The sequence below is a fragment of the Euleptes europaea genome, chromosome 14 (genome assembly GCF_029931775.1).
Source record: "Euleptes europaea isolate rEulEur1 chromosome 14, rEulEur1.hap1, whole genome shotgun sequence".
In the NCBI taxonomy this organism is placed as follows: Eukaryota; Metazoa; Chordata; class Lepidosauria; order Squamata; family Sphaerodactylidae; genus Euleptes; species Euleptes europaea.
In genome coordinates this window covers 373,879-392,976 of record NC_079325.1, presented here as the reverse complement: position 1 = coordinate 392,976, position 19,098 = coordinate 373,879, and the positions used below count along the sequence as shown (strand labels likewise).

Genomic DNA, 19,098 nt, shown 5'->3' with positions numbered 1-19,098 from the left:
TTTATTTTGTTTAAAACATTTATTTGCCACCTTCTCCCTGGTGAAACTCAAGGCAGCTTACAATGTAAATAAAACAATTATGAAAAACACAATAAAAACAATATGAATAAAACCACAATTGTACAAACACATCAAAGCTCACAATTTTAAAACTCCAGTTAGGACTGCCAATCAGTAAAAGCTAGATCAGTCAAATAAAACTGTCTTCAACTGCCTCCTGAAGATCAACAGGGGGGCAGGGGAGGCCAGGCGCATCACCCTGGGGAGGGTGCTCCATAATTGTGGGGCTGCCACCGAAAAGGCCCTCTCTCACATGCCCACCAGGGCAAACTCCTTTGATGGGTTGGGCAGTCGGTCTACTTGTGGCCTTAATTCCCTGTCAGGAAGATATGGGGGAAGACCGTCCTTCAGATGCCCTGTTGGTGCCGAGCCATTGGAAGGTGGGGGTAAGAGCAGCAGCTTTGGGTGGGTGGGGGGGCTCTCACCTGGTGAAGTCGCCTGCCTGAGGAGGTCAGGAAGGTGGCCACACTGTAGTGGTCCAGAAGGCCATTTTAACGAAGCAGCAGGGCTGTTGTTTTAACGCCCACCAAAACAAATTTAGACAGTTTTCTGGAACTGTTTATTAAGGAAGTAAACAGCGAAAGGGGTAACTGTGGTGGTGGTGGGAGGGGGCTTTGCAAGTGTGGCCAGCTCAGCTTCTCTGTGTGCCGCCTCTCCCTGATTTGTGCGCTGTTTGCGTGTCCCCACCAGAGACAGGTGGCCCCACCAGGGTACCTCTTGTGCTCTGTGGGGCTGTGTTTTGGGGTGCTGGGTGGATTTCCCATGCCTCCTGGCTTGGGGAGACCCAAGCTTGGATAAAGAAAAGGCCCCTTGCCAGGCGGTGGCCGTCTGGCCCTCAGCAGTGACTGGAGGGTTGGTGAGGAGGGCGCCTTCCGGATCACTCCAGAAGCATCCAGCTAAGATCGCTAGGCAGGCGGGCAGGCTTGTGGGTCATGGGTGGGAGAGCCAGCCTTCTGGGTGTCTTGGCAGAGCCCCTGCTGCTCATAGTTTCTGGGCAGGGGGGTGGCCAGAGCAGCCCCAGAGCCCCCCGGGGGGCCCCTGCTAGAGCCCTGCATGCAGCTGGCCAGGATCCCACAAGCCCTGTGCCGGGGAGGGGCTTTTCTCAGGAGCTTTTCGTGTGTAGCTTTTTTTGGGGGGGGGTGCTCCTCCAATGTCAGTTGTTGACCAGCAGATGTGTGAAATGCTGCCTTCGTCCTCTGCTCTCTTGCTCTAGGGGCCTGGCCGGAGGGCTCGCTCCAGTGCTCCTCGCGTGGCCTTGCTGGGCGCCTGTTGCTGGCCTCTGCTTCCTTGTCCATTGGTCTGGCCACTCTCCTGGACTTCCTCTATTTAATTTCCCGCTGTACGTGTTGCTCCCCATTTCTGCATCTCCATCCTTGCAGCTGAAAGGAGGGCTCTTTTCCCCAGCCGGTGAATTTGGCTGTCTGCTGGCCCTCCCGCTCCGTCCGTCCTGCGAGGTGGTCTCCTCATTACATGCCTGAGAAAGGAGTTGTGTCCTTTAGATGGAAGCAAGGGCACTTAATAAATAACACGTCTGATTAACTGAGGCAGCAGGATAACAGCCGTTGGTGTGGAAAGGCACACGCTGGCCTCCCCAGTCGTTTGATTGCTTCTTAAAAGGCAGGGTCCGCTGTAGGGTGCAGGAAATGCTTTCTTTCTGTTCCATAACCAGAATCCCAAGATTCTGTGCTGAAACCTGGAGAAATGTAAATTAACAGGAGTCGCTGAAAAAACCTGTTAACCAAATATCTGCCCTCTGCTTTGGCTGGCCTGCCTCTCCCCCAGTGCCAATGGGGGAGGCAGCCATGTTTGTGACCCCCCCGTAGACCAAGGTGCCAACTCCACAACTGGCAGAGGTCCTGCCTTACCCCTGCCCCCATCTTCAGCCTCCAGCCGAGGTCTTGTATTCATTCCTGAGAAGTAGCCGGGCAAGGTGGTCGCATGAATAACCAAGAGGACTCCTGCAGCACCTGAACAACTAACAGATGTTCGCGGGTGACCCCTTTCTTCAGAGGCAATCGCGGGAACCTTTTTAAGTAGGAGGGTTGAAAAAATACACGGTGGGGTCAAGGGGCCGAGGCTTTCAGGAAGAATTGGGTGAATTGTAGTTAATGTAAAATTAAAATCTGATCAGAGGCAGCTCACAAGGTATTCATGCGTGGGGAGTTCTAGTTTTTGCTGAGGTAGCAAGAATGCCACGGAAATCCCAGGCCCTTGTTCAAGGTGCTGTGTGAAATCTCTTAATGAATCCTAGTTCAGTGGTTTAATGCCTTTGAAATTCTTCCCTTGAAGAATGGTGATTTCTAGGTCAGAAACAGAAGGTCAGGGCGAATGGAAGGGGTCTCTGAATGTCGCCATGTTCAGTGTCAGACTTGTGGCCGTTTCTTCTTTGGCGTTTGTCCCATAGTGAGAGGAGAAGAGCTTTGCTGGCACACCCTGGCCTAGATTCCATTGGCAGAGGGGCACGTGGGTGAGCCTGACGTGGCACAGCTGAGGTTCTGGGGTCATGTAATAGCATTGCCTGAGCGTATATGGGGACAGAGGTGGCATCCAGGTGTGTCGCTGGATCTGGCCCTGGGTCCATCGTGCATTCTTGTTAAGAAGCAGCTGTTCTCCGTTAGAGGGCTGGCTGTGAGCAAGTCTCTCCGGGCGGCTGCCAGAGGACCTTTAGGCTCCGGGTCAGGATGTGGCAGTTCGTGCAGGGCACATCGGGTGTAGCTGGAGACTGGGCCAACGTCCCTGAGAGGACGTGGGTGAATAAAACATGTCTTTCAGGTGTCACAAGAGTCCTGTTCATTTTGAAGCTGTTGGACCTCAGAGCTCCCGCAGGCGGGGCTCCCTCTTGTGCCCCACAATCCTGCCCGGCAAAAGAGCCGGGTGCCCTGCCCTGGGGCACTCAGCTTCCGCAGGCAAGGAAGGGGAGCGGAGGGGCGGTGGGAGCCCCCTCCCTTCTTACCTCCCCCCCACCTTGTCTGCTGAGCCTTGGAGCTCTAAGTCCAAACATTCCTGCTCAACAGCAAACTGTGCAGCCCGGGGATGAGCCCCCAAGAAGCAGAGTCCAGATCTGGCACATGGTCCTCAGGCCCCATGCTCTCAGACTCAGGGCCCCCGTTCCATGGCAGGATCACCCACTGGTACACAGACGGGTTGACCACAAGCGCTTTTCTAGGGGAAGGGGTAGCGCTGTGGCCACTTCAGCAGGGCTCAGAAGCATCGACGGAGCTCTCCTGGCTGAGAGGCCGGCTGAGGCGGGAGCAGGGAGCGCTTGGGGGGTTCTGCTCTTACTTGGCTGGCTGACACCAGAAAGGGGGGAGACTGCTACTCACCCCAGGGGCATTTATGCTGGGGGGTCCTGCAGGGGTCTTCCTTGTCCCCATGGGGCATCAGGGAGAGATTGTCCAGGGATCTGGCGTGAGCAGGCCACACAGCTCTTTTTCTCTTTCACAGCTGAGTTGGGAGAGTCTGTGGAAGACCTGAACAGGTGCGTGGAGAAGGTAAGGGGATGGATGAGGGCCAGTCACAGACAGGTTAAACCAGACACGCCCATGGCAGAGGAAGGGGCCATGGCTCAGTAGTGAGCCAGCGTGGCGTAGTGCTTAAGAACGGTGGACTCTCATCTGGAGAACCGGGTTCGATTCCCCACTCCTCCACATGCAGCCTGCTGGGTGACCTTGGGCCAGTCACCGTTCTCTGCGAACTCTTCAGCCCCACAGACCTCACAAGGTGTCTGTTGTGGGGAGAGGAAGGGAAGGCGATTGTAAGCCGCTTGGAGACTCCTTAAGGTAGAGAAAAGCAGGCTATAAAAACTAACTCCAACTCCTCCTCCTCCTCCTTCTGGTAGAGTGTCTGCTTTGCATACAGAAGGTCCGGGGTTCAATCCCTGGGATCTCCAGTTAAAAGGATCTGCCCGCCAGCCCAGCCCAAGGCAACGCAGAGCAGGGCCCTCCTAGCCTTCGCGTGGGGAGGAGGTCTGACGGGCTCCCTGCTGGCCTGGGCTCACGGGGGGCTCCTGCCTTCTCCCTTCTCAGGCAGTCATGGAAGCGGCGCTGATCTTCCTCTGCTCTCTGCTGCTTCCGGTGACCTTTGCAGATGGTAAGTGCCGGCCATGCCCTCCTTGGAGTGGGTGGGTGTGTATGGGAGGGGGAAAACAAACTGTCCCCAGCCCTCTCCTGGGGCAATAGGTAGATGCAGAGAGTCTGGCTGGGGGAGCCGCTTTGTGGGCTGATCCCCCCTTGTGGTCTCTCTCTGTTAGATGAAAGGGCTCGTGCTGATCCCTCTGGGACAACTGGAGGGGCTTCTGCTGCCGAGTGCATTTTCTTGGCTTTGGGGCAGCTCAGTCTGTCTGCTCAGGGAACACCCCCACCCAGGCTCAAAAGCTTGCAATTGATGGTCTCCCCCCCCCCTGCTCCAGGGCAAGAGCGGAGCCATTGCTTCAAGGCTGGGCAGCCACACCATTGGCCCTCTCTGCCGCCCAAGGGTCCCGTGGAGCTCACCGAGGCAGAGGGGTGTGGGAGGGTCTGGATCCTGCCTGTGGTTCATGAGTTCTTCTCTCCAATTTCCAGTGACTGATCAGAAGGAGGAGAAGGACCCCTTCAACTATGGTGAGTGCCGTCCTCTGCAGCGTGCCTGGCTCTTCTGGCTGTGGCTGCCTCGCTCTGGGCACAGAAAGCTCTCCCTTTGCCCTCCCCAGACTACCAGACCCTGAGGATTGGTGGCCTGGTGTTTGCCGTGGTCTTCTTCACCGTTGGAATCCTCCTCATACTGAGTAAGTGAGCCAGTCTAGCCAAGGGCTGGGGCTGCAAGGTAAGCGACAGCCGGGCCCCAATGCGTGGGGGTGTGTGGGGGGAAGGTGCAGTGGTCCCTGTTGCCTGGCACAGCTGCCGCCTGCCCTCCATTCCGTGGGACGCCTGCCGTGTGTTCTGCCACCCGCTGGCCAGGAGTTCCCCGACACACATGAGTTCGGGTGAGGGGGCAACAGCAGCGTCGCCCATCCCGCAAGAAGCTCTTGACTGGCAACTCTGCTCCAAGTGGGGGGTGTATGGGGGGGATGCAGTGGCCTGCTTGACCCCTCCTTGCAAATTCATGGCACGTTGTTACTTCCCAGGTAGACGATGTCGGTGCAGCTTCAGCCAAAAGCCACGGTACGTATGTAGTGCTGGGGGTTGGGTGGGGGGACCCACTCTCTCTCTCTCTCTTTCGCCCATAAATCTTGCACTGCAGGTATCTGGTACTGAAGCCAGATTTAAGTAAAAAAGGAACCAGGAAACATGTTCTGGCCCCTGTCATCCCAAGCAGTCATGCGGGTGGGGGTTTTTAAAGATGAAAATTCTCTTTGGAGGCCAGAATTCAATTGGGGGGGGGGCTAGCCTGCTGAGCCCTCCTTCTGCTCAAAAGTCACAGGTGCCCCCTCCCCTGGCCCAGGCCCAGCCTCAGAGGCCCCCACCCTCCCGATGGCAGGAGGGAATCTGAGTGGGGACATCAAAACAGAAGGGAGTCTCAGAGCTCCCGGGCGGCCGCGGGAGCCTTAGGCCAAGGGACCTTAGGCCAGTCACTCTCTTGCAGCCTGGCCTACCTCACAGGGCTGTTGTGGGGATAAAATAGAGGAGGGCAGAACGATGTTCGTAAGCTGCTTTGGGGAGAAAGTGGAGTGCAAACGCCTAAATAAAAGAAAATTAGAATAAAATTAGAAAATGGATTAGAAAATTTAGAAAATAAAATTTCTAAAATAAAAGTAAATTAGAAAGAGGGGCACCCTTTCTCCAGTGTGGAAAACGGTTTGGCCCTGCTGCTCCTCCCCCCTGGGTTTCAGGGAAGGGGGAAGGGGCACTACCCCCACCCCCACCCCCAGGCAGCTCAGCCACTCTTCCCCCCTCTCTTTGCAGGGCTCCGGGAGATGAGGAAGCACAAGCTGAGAATTTGATTGCCTCAAACGGTAACCCCACCTTTTTCTTGAGGGCCTTTTCTTGGGATCTGGCCATCTGGCCTCTGGCAACAGGTCTCCAAAATTCTCTTGTTGCTGCTGCAACTGTCGATCCAGCACATTGGCAATGGGGGTGGGTGGGGGGGAGAGGGTTCCTACGTGGCAGGCTGCCCCTCTCTCCCCACCTGCCCTGGTCCCCTGTAGTGGCCGTGCCTTCCTGCCGTGGGGTGTGCGTGGGGTGTTTCAAATCAGTAACTGTCAGATTGCCGTAGTGCTATATTGGTCAATTCTTTTAACAACCTGCGAGCCCCCCTGGTGAGGCGTGTCATTTGCCCCCTTTGGGGAGGTGCTGTCTTGCCACCGGTTTCTTGCCACCTTGCCCTTGCCTCTGGACCGCTGGGTGATGTGCCCACGTCATTTCCAGGTGGAAACCCAGACGTGACCCCTGTGCGCCAGCCTCCATGCTGGAAACTCGGGGGTCCGTCTCCTGCCCCTTGTGGTCCTGGGGCCTCTGCAGGGTGCTGGGACAGGGAAAATGGCAACGATTTGGGTGGGAAGAGGCAGGCTTTCCCGTTCACGTGGCAGCATGCTGATGCTTCCCAGAACATCTCACCCAAGTGGGGTTAGGATAGACAGCAGAGTCGTGGGAGAAAGGCCAGAAGTTATGTGGAAACACCCCAGTGCTCTGTGGAAGGCGGGGGGGGGGGGGGCGACCCACTTCCCACGCACATCGGAGCCAGAGCAAACCACCAGTGTGGAAGCTACCTGAGGTGGGGTCTGACTGACCTGCATTCTGTGTGTTCACCTGTAGATATCCCCCCCCCCCATTGCTGGGGCCAGAGACGCAGCCTCTCCCAGAAGCTGCCCCTGCTGCTTGGTGTATCTGAAGCCAGAGCAGAGCTTCCAAGCAGACTGGGGCTGTCTTGCCCACATGGCACTGGGCATCAAGCGTGCTCACAAAGCCCGGTGGGAAATGTGCGCCCACCGCAGCTGGGAGGGAGGGCAGATGCATGGCCCCAAAGTGAGGCGGCTGCCTTGTGGGGCAGAGACGTGGCCTCGAAGCCCCTTCGGCACCCCTTCATCCCAGAAGTGCTGCTCACGTGTTTCCATTTTTGTCTTGCAGCAACAGGAGCCCCCAAGGCGGAGAACTGAGCACCGGCTGAGAGGTGAGACTTCAGCAAGGGGAGGGGGGGTGTCAAGAGCAGAGGCGAGGGCTCCCCCCCCCCCCAGTTCTCTGTGTTGAGTCAGGCTACAGCGACGAGAAGATCTCCTGGGATTAGGGATTGCCGCATTTGGCTTTCCAAAACCACGAGTATCGGAGGGCTTTTTTGGGCGAAAGTGTCTCCCGCCCTCCTCCTTGGGTCTCCGCCTCTGCACACTCGTGTGGGGGGGAGGGCTGGATCTGCCGAAAGATGACCCACTTGGCGCACAGCTGCTGGTCTTCCTGCCTGTCCCCCCCTCCCCTTCCTGACGGTTCATTCTTCCAAAATATCATTAGCGGGAATCAGTCCCTTGGTTGAGAGAGAGTGAGATTTCCCCCCCTGCTTCTTTGTACCTGCCCGTGCTGGCTGTTGGACCTGGGACCTCCTGCTTGCAAAGCAGGCTGGAAGCCATGAGCCCCCTCCTGGGCAGCCCTTTCTGTCAGTGTGGGGGGGTGCCTGTCAAGTGTGCTGGCTGGCGATCCCTTCTAGCCAGCAAACGGGCGGCTCTGTCGAGGGAGCTCTACTGGCTTTTGGCCACCTGATGGATTTTGCCTTTGTGAAGGAGACAGATGCCTCTGTGCAATATTGCCCCATTGGAAGCTGGCAGCATCTCCCCCCACACACACACATACACACGCACAATCTGCGGAGAGGCTTTTAGCTGTGCGGCAGCATTCCTGGCAGGCGGTCAAGCAGGCAGGCAGGCAGACAGGCAGGTGGGGGCGGCGTTCAGGCCAGCGAGGCAGCGTGGCCCTGCAAGGCCCAGGCTGTTCCTTTCTGTGCTGACGTTGCTCCCGGAGGGGAGGGGGGTGGGGCAGGTGCCCCTTGCTCCTTGTGCATAGGGGTCACCAGCACTGTCGAGCAAGGGTGGAGCTTGGGGAGGATGTAACATCGCTTTCAGATGACTCTGTAGGAATTCCCACTAATCTCTGTGGCAGAGACCGTGGGGACATGAGGAGCTTCCTAGAGCGTCACTGTGGAGGCCATCTTCTGGCCTTTTTTCTCCCACTTCTCAGTTTCTTGAAGGTGGGGGATTGGAGCGAGGGGCAGGGATTTGCCCTCTGCAAGCAGGCAACTGGCAAACATGCTCCTGTGTCATGCAAGCCAAATGCCACCTGTGTGCATCCAACCCTCCAGACCACCACGTGGGCAAGGAGGAGACAGCCCCCCCTTCCTTCAGCTCCCCTCTTCTCCTGCAGACCAAGAGACCAGATGATGGACAAGTGGACCCCCAATGTGAATGGCGTGCAGAAGCGCGGAGGAGGCGAGGGCCGTGGGGCGTTGCAAGGGGCCGCAGGGAGATCTGGGTCTTGAACACCCGCTCTGTATTTAAAATCCCCCCTGGACTCCCCCCTCCCACCAATACTGTCCCACTGTAGAATGTTCATATGTGGTGACTGTTGACTCCACTTTGACGTTGTATTTGTCTGTTTCCCATCCCTTTCCTAGTGCTATTTCAATGTGGTGCCCCATTCTGTGAGAACTAATGAACAAAAGGGGGGCTGCTGGGGGCTCTACATTGGGCTTGGGCAACTGCCTTGGGGTGGGGGTGAGGGGGCCTGTTCTCCTTGGAGTTTAAAAGCACCCTTCCACAGCATGAAATGCTGGTTCCAGAGGGAAGCGTCCCTGGGAGGAGCTGGGGGTCTGGAGGAAGGGAAGAGGGGTGGGGGAGCTTGGCCTTGAAAAGCCTGCCCACGCAGGACCCACAAGAGCCCCCTCCCGAAGAGGCACTCCTGCGCCTTTCCCCTCAGGACCATTTTCCAGCCATACAGGCAAGGCAATCCCTCTCCCACCCCTTTAGCTGTGTGTGTGTGTGGGGGGGACATAGACTTCTAGGGATGGGAGGAGAGGGCTTTGTCCAGGAGGAGGCATCTGCTTGTCCATGTGGCTCTTTTAGCCTCTAAGCTCTGCAGGGCCCTTGTAAGGGTGGGGCCCTCCAGAGACAATAAAGAGCTTCAAAACGGGGGTAGTCCTGGGGTTACTTTCCAAATGCTCCTTTGTGCAAGTGCCGCAAGGCAGAAGCATTTCTTTTTGTGAAGCCTCCCCCCCCCCCTCAACCGTTTGCAAGATTCCGGCTGCCAGGCTGCCTTCCCAGAGTGCTGCGCACAACCAGCACGAGCATTGAGGTAAGAGGAGCGCATACAGCTCATCGACAGCAAGGTCTGTTCTGTGCTGAGGCGGGGCGCGAAGCCCCTTCCCCACCCAGGACTTGTCAAGAAGCAAGCCCAGAGCGGGGAGCGTTTTCTGCCCGGATGGGTTTGGGCCAGTGGGAACAGGCCAAGGACCGTGGGAAGCCAGCGCCATGGTTGTGCCCCTCACCCCCCTTTGTCTCACCCCTGATCTTGATCACACATCCCTGGTTGCGTGAAACGAACAAAGAGCAGGTCCTGTCCTCCCCACCCCGGTGTTCGCTGTGTGTAGCTCACACTTTCTTTGCTACCATGTACCTTGCTGTCAAGTCTGTGTTGTGCACTTGGTAATGAACATTGAAAACCCCCAGGTAGAAAACCCCCAAGCCGTAAAAGTGTCGTAAACCGGAAAGCCAAAACTCACTGTCGTGTTCTCGTCTGAAATAGGCAACCTGCGTGTGCTGCTGTGATCAAGGACTGTTGCATTTTGTGTTGTGTCCCAAAACCCAAGAGAGAGAAGAAATAAAAGATCATTTGTATTTTACTGGTTCTGCCTACTCTCTGCAATGTGTTGTCGGATCTTGACCGGGGCTCTGTTCAGCGTGGTGCCTCCTTAGGAGCCAAGAGGGCGCCAGTGGTGGAGTGTGTGTGTGTGTGTGTGTGTCTCCTTCCAGGTCTCTTTTGCACAATTCCCAGCAGAGTTGGGTTCTTCTGGCCGCTGGGCTCATGCGCAAGGGATGTGCGGGGCCACAGGGTCAAGGCTCACCTCAGCTGGCCCAGTGACCAGTAGGCCAGTCCCAAGAGGCCCTCTCTCTGGGCCCGCTGCGTGCCTCCGTGCCCCCCCAGTCCCCTCGCCTGTGGACAGTCTCATGAGCCATGAGAGACACACGTTTCCCTCCCCACCACTGAAATGGCACCTGTAGACCAAGCCATGGGAGGTTGCTTTCAGCCCACTGGACTCCAGCCCGGTCTTTGGGCCCTGTGTGCCCTTCAGGCCGCCCCACCCGGCAGGCCCAACCAAAGAGGAACCTGGTGCAGAGTCTCAGCGACACTGTCCTTCAGTGTTACTCCTCTGAAGATGCCGGCCACAGCTGCTGGCGAAACGTCAGGAAAGAAAATACCAAGACCACGGTTACACAGCCCGGATAACCTACAAGAACTGATGAACTCTGACCGTGAAAGCCTTTGGCAATATTTTGTCGGACTAGGATCTGGGAGACCCCGGTCCGAATCCCCACACTGCTATGGAAGTTGGCTGGGTGACCCTGACCCGGTCACACACTCTCAGCCGCACCTACCTCACCGGGTTGTCATGAGGATAAAATGCAGGAGGAGGAGAATGAGGCCAGATGCTTTGAGTCCCCGTGGGGGAGAAAGGTGGGGTAAAAAGTAAATAAAAACGAAGCTTGCCCTGGACTACTCCAGACAGTGAGGAAGAGAGGTCTCCCCCACCCCGCCATTCTGGAGGAGTCAGTGGGGGGGGGGGAACTCAACTGCAGCAGGCCCAGGCAGACAGTGACTTGTGGGCAGGGCATGGAGTGATGTGCCCTTCCTGGCTCATTCGAAAAGAGAGTTGGCCTCCTCCGTTGCAGACCACGGGGGTGGGGGGGGAGAGCGGACGGACACAGTGGTCCATCTAGTCCAGCATCCTGTGGCGCACGGCAGCCAATCAGTTGCCCTGGAAGGCCAAGCGACAGGGCGGGGGGGGGGGGGCTTTGCGACAGGCTTTGCTCTTCTATGTGCTCAATAATTCTCTTTTATAAAAAAGGCAAAGGTCCTCTGTGCAAAAGCACCGGGTCATTCCTGACCCATGGGGTGACGTCACATCCCGACGTTTCCTAGGCAGACTTTGTTTTACGGGGTGGTTTGCCAGTGTCTTCTTCCCCAGTCATCCTCCCACCCTGGCCTGTAATTCTCTGCATCCTGCCCCCCCCACGCCCCGACCTCCTTTTGAAAACATTGGTGTAACACTTGGCCCTTTCCCTTCCCCTGGCATAGAGGGTGGTTTTAGGAACAAGGTACATATCCTGGGTAGTAGTAGGTGCAACACTCTCACCAGGGCACAAACTGGGGTCACTGACGCCCTTGCAGCAGAACCAAGCCCAGAGTCGCTCTGCCTCTGGCCAGCTCCCTGACCAGCTGCCCCAAGGCCCAGTCGTTCATAGCCTCTAGAAAGCTCCCTTCCGCAGCACGGCTCAGACACCCAGTCGCCCTGTCGAGGGGATGGGGTATGGGGAGTTGAAGCCCCCTCGAGCGTGACACCCTCCTTCTGGGTCCCCCGGCAGCCTCCCTTGCCACAGATGGATTTGACTCTTCCGATGCCCCCCTGGCTAACAGGAAGGCTTTCCTCCTGGATTGGGTGGTAATTTTGGCTCTGGATGTTTCTGTCTCACCCACCCCTCTCTGTGGCTGCCATGTACTGCCAAAACAGGCTCCAACCCTCTCCCCACCCCCACAAGGACCGGGAGAGTTCCCAAAGCAGAGCCAAGGCCAGCCATGCACTTTACCTTGTGACTGGGATAAACATTACACAGAGCCGTTAATGGTTAATGTGGTTTGTCCCCCAATTAATGCACCTGCCCTCTGATGTGCCTTCCCATACCGAGTCACCCGCCGGCTGCAAGGCAGAGCGAGGACGGGAGGATGGCTGGCGGTGAGTGAGAGAGGGGGCCTCCGGGAGAGGTGGCGCTGGCTGTCCCGTGCCTGCTGCTGGGAAGGGATGGCTGGGCGAGGGGCTGGCAGGTGAGACACAGGTGTGCTGCAAGGAAGCATTCTAGTTCAGCCATTGTCCTGCTTCACTGTACAGGGAAAGAGGGCACCCCCTCTGCCACCCTCCCCCCAAACAGAAACCCTCCGTTGTACCAGAGAAGGGCAGGGAGTGAGCCAGCCGCTCAGGAAGGGAGGCTTTGGGAAGCCCCGTTGGCACAGCAAGAGGGCACGGCTCCTCTACGCCATGGCGAAAAGGGGCAGTGGGGCAGGCAGGCAGGCTGGCACTCCTTGCTACTGAGTGGCCTCAACGTTATCAGGAGGGAGCAAGCTGAGCAGGCTGGCTTTGGGGACCCCCCCTCCTCAGGGTCACGGTCCAGCAGGGAGAAAAGGGCAATTGGGCAAGTGCCCCCCCCCTCAGTGGTTGTGGCCAGTGCTGGGGGAGTGTCCAGCCACCCTCCACGGGGCAGAGGCTACAGTGGGCCACAGACCTGCCAGGCACCTGCCCTTTCAGAGGGGGGGGGGCAAAGGAAGGGGACCGGCCTGGGGAGGCGGGGGGGGGAGAGAAAGAACTGCCCAACGCCGCCGCCCCCGGCCATTTGCCACCAGCCGGGAGAGAGGGGCCAGGCGCTGGTCCTGCCCTGCAGATGCTGTGCAGGGCAAAGTTTCCCCTGTTGAACGCACAAGGCTCCAGCGCCCCGCAAGAAAGAGCTGGCGGGGGGTGGGGGGCACCCAAAACGCCCTGGGCTGCTTGCGGGGGGGGGGAGGCTTCCTCTGACCTTTCCCTCTCCTCTTACTTCTCCAGCAACTTTCCCCGAGGCGGAGATGGGCAGGTTCTCCTACGGTAAGGTGTATGTGGGGGGGGGCGGCCCCTCCCGCGCCAGGCCCCCCGGCCGGCCGGCCGCCCCGGCCGCTCCCGGCTCTGGGCCAGGAGCTGTCCTCCGCTGATGGGGGGGGGGGCGGCGGCAGCTACCACACCCTAACCCTGACCTCCCCCTGTCAGGGTCAACGAAACGTCCGGGGTGGGGTGGGGTGGGGTGGGGAAGGGCTGGCTGCGGCCCTGGAAGAGTCTCGCCCTCAGCCGGGGGGGGGGGGGCGGAGGCTGCCCCCCCTTGTCCCAGCGCAGCCGCCGAGGCGCGGAGCCCCCCCTGCCCGGGCCGGAGGGTGGGCGTGGGCCGCCCCGGGCTGCTGGCGGGGAGGGGAGGAGGGGGGCCTCGACGGCGCCGGCTGACGGCCCCTCTCCTTTTGCCCCCCCCGCCCCGCCCAGACTACGAGACCGTCCGGCAGGGGGGGCTCATCTTCGCGGTGGTGGCCTTTCTCATCGGGCTGCTCGTCGTCCTCAGTAAGTGGGGCGGGGGGGGGGGCGGGGGGAGTCCCTCCCGGCGCTGGGGCTCCGACGGCGCTCCCGCAGCCCGCCAGCCCCGCAGAGGCTCCCCAGCGGGGCGCGGAGCCCGCGAGGCGGGCGGGCACGGCTGCTTCGGCCCCCTGGCCTCGCCCTGCCCACGCCCCCCACCCGGGGCGGGCGGGGGGGGGAAGGGGTCCGGGGCCGGGGGGCGCGGGGCTGAGCTGTCCGCCTGTCTCCTCGCCTGCAGGCCGCCGTCTCCGCTGCGGAGGGAAGCAGAAGCCCAGGTGGGTGTGGCGGCGGGGGGGGGGCGGGGGGCGGCCCCTCCCGGGGCGGGGCCGGGCGGGGGGGCCGCTCTGACCGCCGTCCTGGCCTCTCCTCCTTCCTGCAGGCCGGCCGACGAAGAAGAGCTGTGAAGCGCCGCTGCGGGGGGCCACCCGGGCCGGGAAAGAGGCCCCCCCCCCGCCGCCGCCGCCGCCCCCCGCGCCCTTCGGCTCCGGCCGCCTCCCGCCCTTGAATAAAGAGCGAGTCCCGCGGCTCTGCTTCCGTCGCGGGCCCGGGGGGGGGGCGGGGGCGGGGGCGTCGGGGGTCCCAGCTGCGCGGCGGCTGGCGCTGGTCGTCTGGCGCGATGGCGGGGGGCTGGAGGGAGCCCGCCTCGCCCCCCCCCCCAGTCACCGGGCCCCGTTCCAAGGGGGGGGGGCTGCCACCGAGGAAGCCCTGCATGGCCTGGGGGGCCCCATGTCCGCCAGGCCGCCTCCCCCAGCCGCCCCCGGGACAGCTGGGCTCGCCTGAGCAGGGCCTTCTGGGGGCGGCAGCCTGCCCGGGGGCAGAGTCCGCAGCTGCCCCCACCTGGGGGAGCGTCTGCCTGAGGAGGCCACGAAGCCCCCCGTCCCACCCCCCCGCACCCCCCCGCCTTTCCGCAGGCAGTGCAAAACAATGGTTCCGGAGGGCTTTTCTAGGCCGGCCATCGGGCAGCCCCGCACCAAACGGTTCCCAAAGTCACTTGGGCAAATGACGCGGGGCCGGGATGGTCTATGCCGCTGTGCATCGTTTGCTGCAAGTGGGTCCTACTATGGGATTTTGCCTCATTTACAACCCAATCCTAAAGGGGCGGGGGGGGGCGGGGATGGGCTCAGGGAGCCAACAGACGGACCCATCTCCTGGTGTATCTCGGAGACGTGCCGGGGGGAGGGCCAGTGACGCCAGCACAGGCCCCCGGTGCTGCTGTGCCACTCTCAGGTGCTGGCGCAGCTGCACGCCGGCATGACACAGTGCAGGGCTCTGCGCCAGCGTGGTGGCGGTTCTGGGGGTGTGGCTGGAGTCAGTTGGCTCCCTGAGCCCCACTGCCGTGGCCCGGCCCGCAAGGCCCCGAGCGGTTCAGGGTGCCGACCGAGGGCGCTGCCCATCGTCTCCCTCCCCTGCGATGACCACGCCCCTGCCCGAGCCCCCAGTGGCGGCTGAATGCCCCTCTTGTCCCTCCTCCCCTTTGAAAGCTGCCCCAGGAGAGTCCTGCCCATATTCCCCCACAGGTGACGCAGAGGTGGAGTTTGGTTCTCTTGGCCGCGTTGCCCTGACAGCCCTCCAAGAAAGGACCTCCGTTGGCCCCCGCTGTGCCTGGGTGTGCTTGTCTCTGGGGGCCACTGGAGGCTGGGTTGATTTGCCCCACAGATACTGCTGTCTGCCCGCAGAGCACGTGGTGCTCATCCTGCTCACAATGGTGACGCAAGGGCAGACGTAGGGGGTGCGCTGCCCTCTGCTGCTGAACCGTGGGCCCTCAGCTGGAAGCGCAAAGAGGCACTGGAGGTCCAGCGGGGGGGGGGGGCATCAGGGTTCTTGGGCTGCAACCCAGCTGTGAGGCTCTCCAGCCACCCTGGGCAATTCTCACAAAGCCACTCGCTCAGACGATCAGGTCAGAAGCAGGTAAACTTTATTGTAGAAGCAACAGGTTCAGCCAGGCCCTCGCAAAGGCAAAGCTGCTAGTGGCTACTTAGAAAACATTGCATAGTTATAAACATATCTACATCATAGGTGCCCAGCCCAGAGGCCTGGGAAAGGGATTGATAACAGAGTCTTGAGCAGGAAGGCGAAGCACACATCCAAACACAGTCTTGGGCTTGATCGTTAGCAGTTGCTTGTTAGCAGTCAAGGACACGGGGGGGGGAGGGAATCACTGGGAGTGAGAACATCCCGGCAGAGGCCTGACTCATGTCAAGAGCCTGGCCTTCTTACCAGACCCTAGCCTCTTGTACGGGCAAAACCAAAAGAAAAGCAACACAGTACCTCACACCAGCAGGACGGGACAGCAAAGAGGGAGGCTTGGCCGGCTGATTAGGGGGGGACGCTGGGAAGAGGCTCTGTGGGTTCATGGAGCTCGGTCTGACCGTGTGCAGCAGGTTAGGGTTAGAGCATGAGAAATGCCTCACTGCCAGCTTTTGCTTGGCCAGGCTGACTTTTGGCACCAGGAAGGAATGCCATCCCATCTCGGAGGGTCTAGCATGACAGAGCCCAGGAAGGGCCAAGCGGACCCCAGCAGCCTCAGCCCCACCTGGGCACACAGATGAAGGGACGGCGCAAGAGAAAGAACCGTGCAGTTGGGCCATTTGCAAGAAGCATCAGTACTGTGGCCGTGGCACACGTCAAGCTCCCGGCTGGCCACATGGGGGGAAAGGACAACCACTGCAATAAATGCAGTGGATGCCGATGGTGCGTCAGGTTCCAGCTGCCTGTTTCACACTGGGGCCCCGTGCCCGCAGAGCTAGGAGCACCCTGCCTCTGTGCAGTGGGTGCCCAGGACTGCCCCAGGGAGAGGTCAGCCATCCATACAGCTGTGTGGGCCCATCCATCCCTCTCCCGATGTGGCTGGCTGGATGCTCAGGGAAAAAAAAAACCTGGTTCTGCAGATGTCCTGAGCCAGCAGAAACAAACCCACATCCTGATGAAGCAGAATATTTGCTGCTCACAGGATGTGGGAATTCCTTGCCCTGAAGTCCCTGTTGCCCCGCCCCCTTTCAGGGGAACAAAACAAAAGCAAAAGGCCAAACACAACCCTCTGGAGCGAGCCCTGGGAGGATTCCTTTTGATTCCCAATGATGGGGGGGGGGGTCAGGCCAGGGGCCACCACTCTGCCAGAAGCTGGCACTTCATCCCTCCCCAAGGGTGCCTGAGGGTGCAGAACTCCCAAAGGTGCCCTGGGTAGCAGAGCGTCTCCTGCGCCAGATGTGCTCCCATGCCCGCTCACACGCAATGTGCAGGGAGCCAGCTTAGGATGTTTGGGTATGTGTGTGTGGGGGGATATGTTGGGGCCCATGCCAACATGCAAGTGCTCAGGGACTTCTGGGGGGACTTGGACCCATTAAGGGGATGGGGGTGCCACTGACGCCAAGGCAGCCTCCCTGGACACTCCCCTTTTCTGCCCCTGAGCACTGATGGGAGCTTGGCTCGGCCCACTCCTGACTGGTTCTGGTCACCCTGTCCATCAGAGCCCCCCCACCTCCCCACAACACCTCCATGGGACGCCGCAGTAGGGTTGCTGGGGAAATTGATGCAGTTGCACCGAAAGAAAGCCAAACAATCCCCACTATTTCCCTGCCGGCCGCCTCATCACTAAACCCCACAGGGAGCAGACGAGCACCCCCTGTAATCCTCAGGATGTCTCTGCCTGTGTGTCTTGTGAAGACTCACGCCTTGTGCTTCAGTCCTGTTTTTCTGCTTTCTGGTTGGTTCCACAACCCAAGTCTCATTTCATTGTCCCATCCTGCCGGGTGCATTGACTCGCTCTGTCTAATCCACCTAGAGTCCCAGTGAGAAAGGCGGGCTAGAAATAATGTCAATACATAAATATCAATAAATAAACACAAGCCGAGAACCACTGTGGTGCGGTGACTGAAGTGACTGGGAGACAGATAAAAGGACAGTTGGTTGAGGAGTGGGAAAGAGAGCAGGAAGCAGAGGAAGGGGAGAGGATGTGGAGGCTGCCGGGAGGAGAGAAAGAGGACATAATGTGGGGAGGGGAAGATGGGGAAATGAAGCGACCCCACAAGTCCTTACAAGCTCCAGCTTGTCAATATATCTAATTCTCAACATGGCTGGATCTGTGGATACTTAAGTCCAGAGATTGGGGCCATGAACAGACAAGACAAATATTTCCACAAACCAGAAAAACTGGAGACAAGGAATCAGGGAAAGGTAAGGATATGGGGGTCTGCATGAGGACTAGGGTTGCCAGGTCCCTCTTCACTACCGGTGGGAGGTTTTGGGGGTGGAGCCTGAGGAGGGCAGGGTTTGGGGAGGGGAGAGACTTCAATGCCATAGAGTCCAATTGTCAGAGCTGCCATTTTCTCCAGATGAACTGATCTCTATCGGCTGGAGATCAGTTGGAATAGCAGGAGATCTCCAGCTAGTACCTGGAGGTTGGCAACCCTAATGAGGATGGAAGGAGGCCGTGATTCTAATAAGAAAGTGAGCCAGCACATAGGTAAGAGAGATGCCGTAGATATTATGCTTGGGATACTAAAAAACTTTTGACAGGAAACCTTGCCAAATGGTTACAAATTATTCAGGTTGGTGAAAGCCAAGGTAGGTCGTGGATGGCTCCGGAGGGTTCCCTCTGCAAATTACGTGAGTGAGCGACGTGATGGAAATGAAGTTCAGTGTAGATTAGTTCAAAGTGATGCGCGTTGGAGCCAAAAATCCTAACCTTTAACATATGGTGACAGGATCTGGACGGGTACAGACTCCACTCTTCCCTTCCTCTCCTCCGTTCCTGTAACGTTCCTGATAAATAGGAGGGAAATCATGATACCTTCATTGCACCTGAGGAAGTGTCTCGTACGGGAATAAATGTTAGACTTTAAGGTGCCGCTTGACTTCTGTTTTATTTTGCTACCATAGAATAACCCAGCTGTCTTCCTGCAATATTGCCGTGTTCTTGGTCAGCTGGAGCCCCCCCCCCCCCAACTCTTATGATTCTGTGAGCAGGGTGCCCCCCCCCCCGAAAGGAGCTTTGGGCTGTGCAAAGGGTTGGTATTCAGCAAGGGCCCACTAGAGGGCGCCCCGGGCCTGCGCTGGCCCCGGGATTCCTGGGCCTCTGGAGCCTTCCTTTGGGGCGCTGCCAGCAAACGGGGATCTGGCGCCGATAACGAACAAACAACGGCCGACAGCCCCATATTCCAGACGGGCAAGAGAGAGCTGGATGCTGGGCCCTGTGGGGCAACAAGAGTCCTTTCCGAACGTTTATTGTGGAGTCCACAGCCCTGTATCACTTTGGACTGCAGAGCAGTGTGGGACTCTGCCTCTGCGCTTGGCCCTTCTCTGCTCTCCCTTCGGCATTGCGAAGAACCAATCTGTGCCAACTGTATGAGCCAGTGATGTTACATCTGAGGAGATGACCTGTGGAGTGCCGCAGAGCCAACGACACAGGGCGATCACTGCCCTTGGGGGCTGCGTAGGTTGGCCACAGCTTCTCATAATTTATCCTGCTCGTATGAACAGACCGCTCAGGTGAGGCTCTTTAACATGTTGCACAGTGACAACTGCTGGACAATGAATTGCAAATTAACTATGCAAACTGTGCCAATCAGAATTTGTTAAAAGTGCAGTTGATATATTCACATGGGAGCATTAATCAAACAATATGAATATTCTGTGGTGACTTGTTCATTTCTAACATCTTGTCTTTTCATCCTACATATATAAAAGGAAGTTCATCGAGGATGCCCTAAATTAAAGAAAAGGATATTTGCT

The 19,098-nt window shown here is 58.7% G+C and overlaps 2 protein-coding genes across 2 annotated transcripts in view; one reads left to right on the top strand and one right to left on the bottom strand.

Moving 5' to 3' along the window:
- The window catches only part of ARCN1 (archain 1), a 281,523-nt gene that overhangs the window by 247,166 nt on the left and 15,259 nt on the right, over positions 1-19,098 (bottom strand). The gene's annotated exons all lie outside the window — the stretch shown is intronic.
- LOC130487070 (FXYD domain-containing ion transport regulator 6-like) lies at positions 4,092-8,412 on the top strand. Its single transcript, XM_056860449.1, has 7 exons — positions 4,092-4,149; positions 4,620-4,658; positions 4,748-4,822; positions 5,162-5,198; positions 5,940-5,989; positions 7,101-7,143; positions 8,379-8,412. The coding sequence occupies exons 1-6, from the start codon at positions 4,092-4,094 to the stop codon at positions 7,127-7,129; spliced, it is 288 nt and encodes a 95-aa protein (XP_056716427.1). The 3' UTR covers positions 7,130-7,143; positions 8,379-8,412.

What these genes read in the sequence shown, in the direction of transcription:
- LOC130487070 (XM_056860449.1), top strand. Translation starts at nt 4,092, where the DNA reads ATGGAAGCGGCGCTGATCTTCCTCTGCTCTCTGCTGCTTCCGGTGACC. An exon ending in TGGAATCCTCCTCATACTGA is followed by an intron (nt 4,823 to 5,161) that starts GTAAGTGAGCCA and finishes GTTACTTCCCAG; the next exon opens with GTAGACGATGTCGGTGCAGC. An exon ending in GAATTTGATTGCCTCAAACG is followed by an intron (nt 5,990 to 7,100) that starts GTAACCCCACCT and finishes TTTGTCTTGCAG; the next exon opens with CAACAGGAGCCCCCAAGGCG.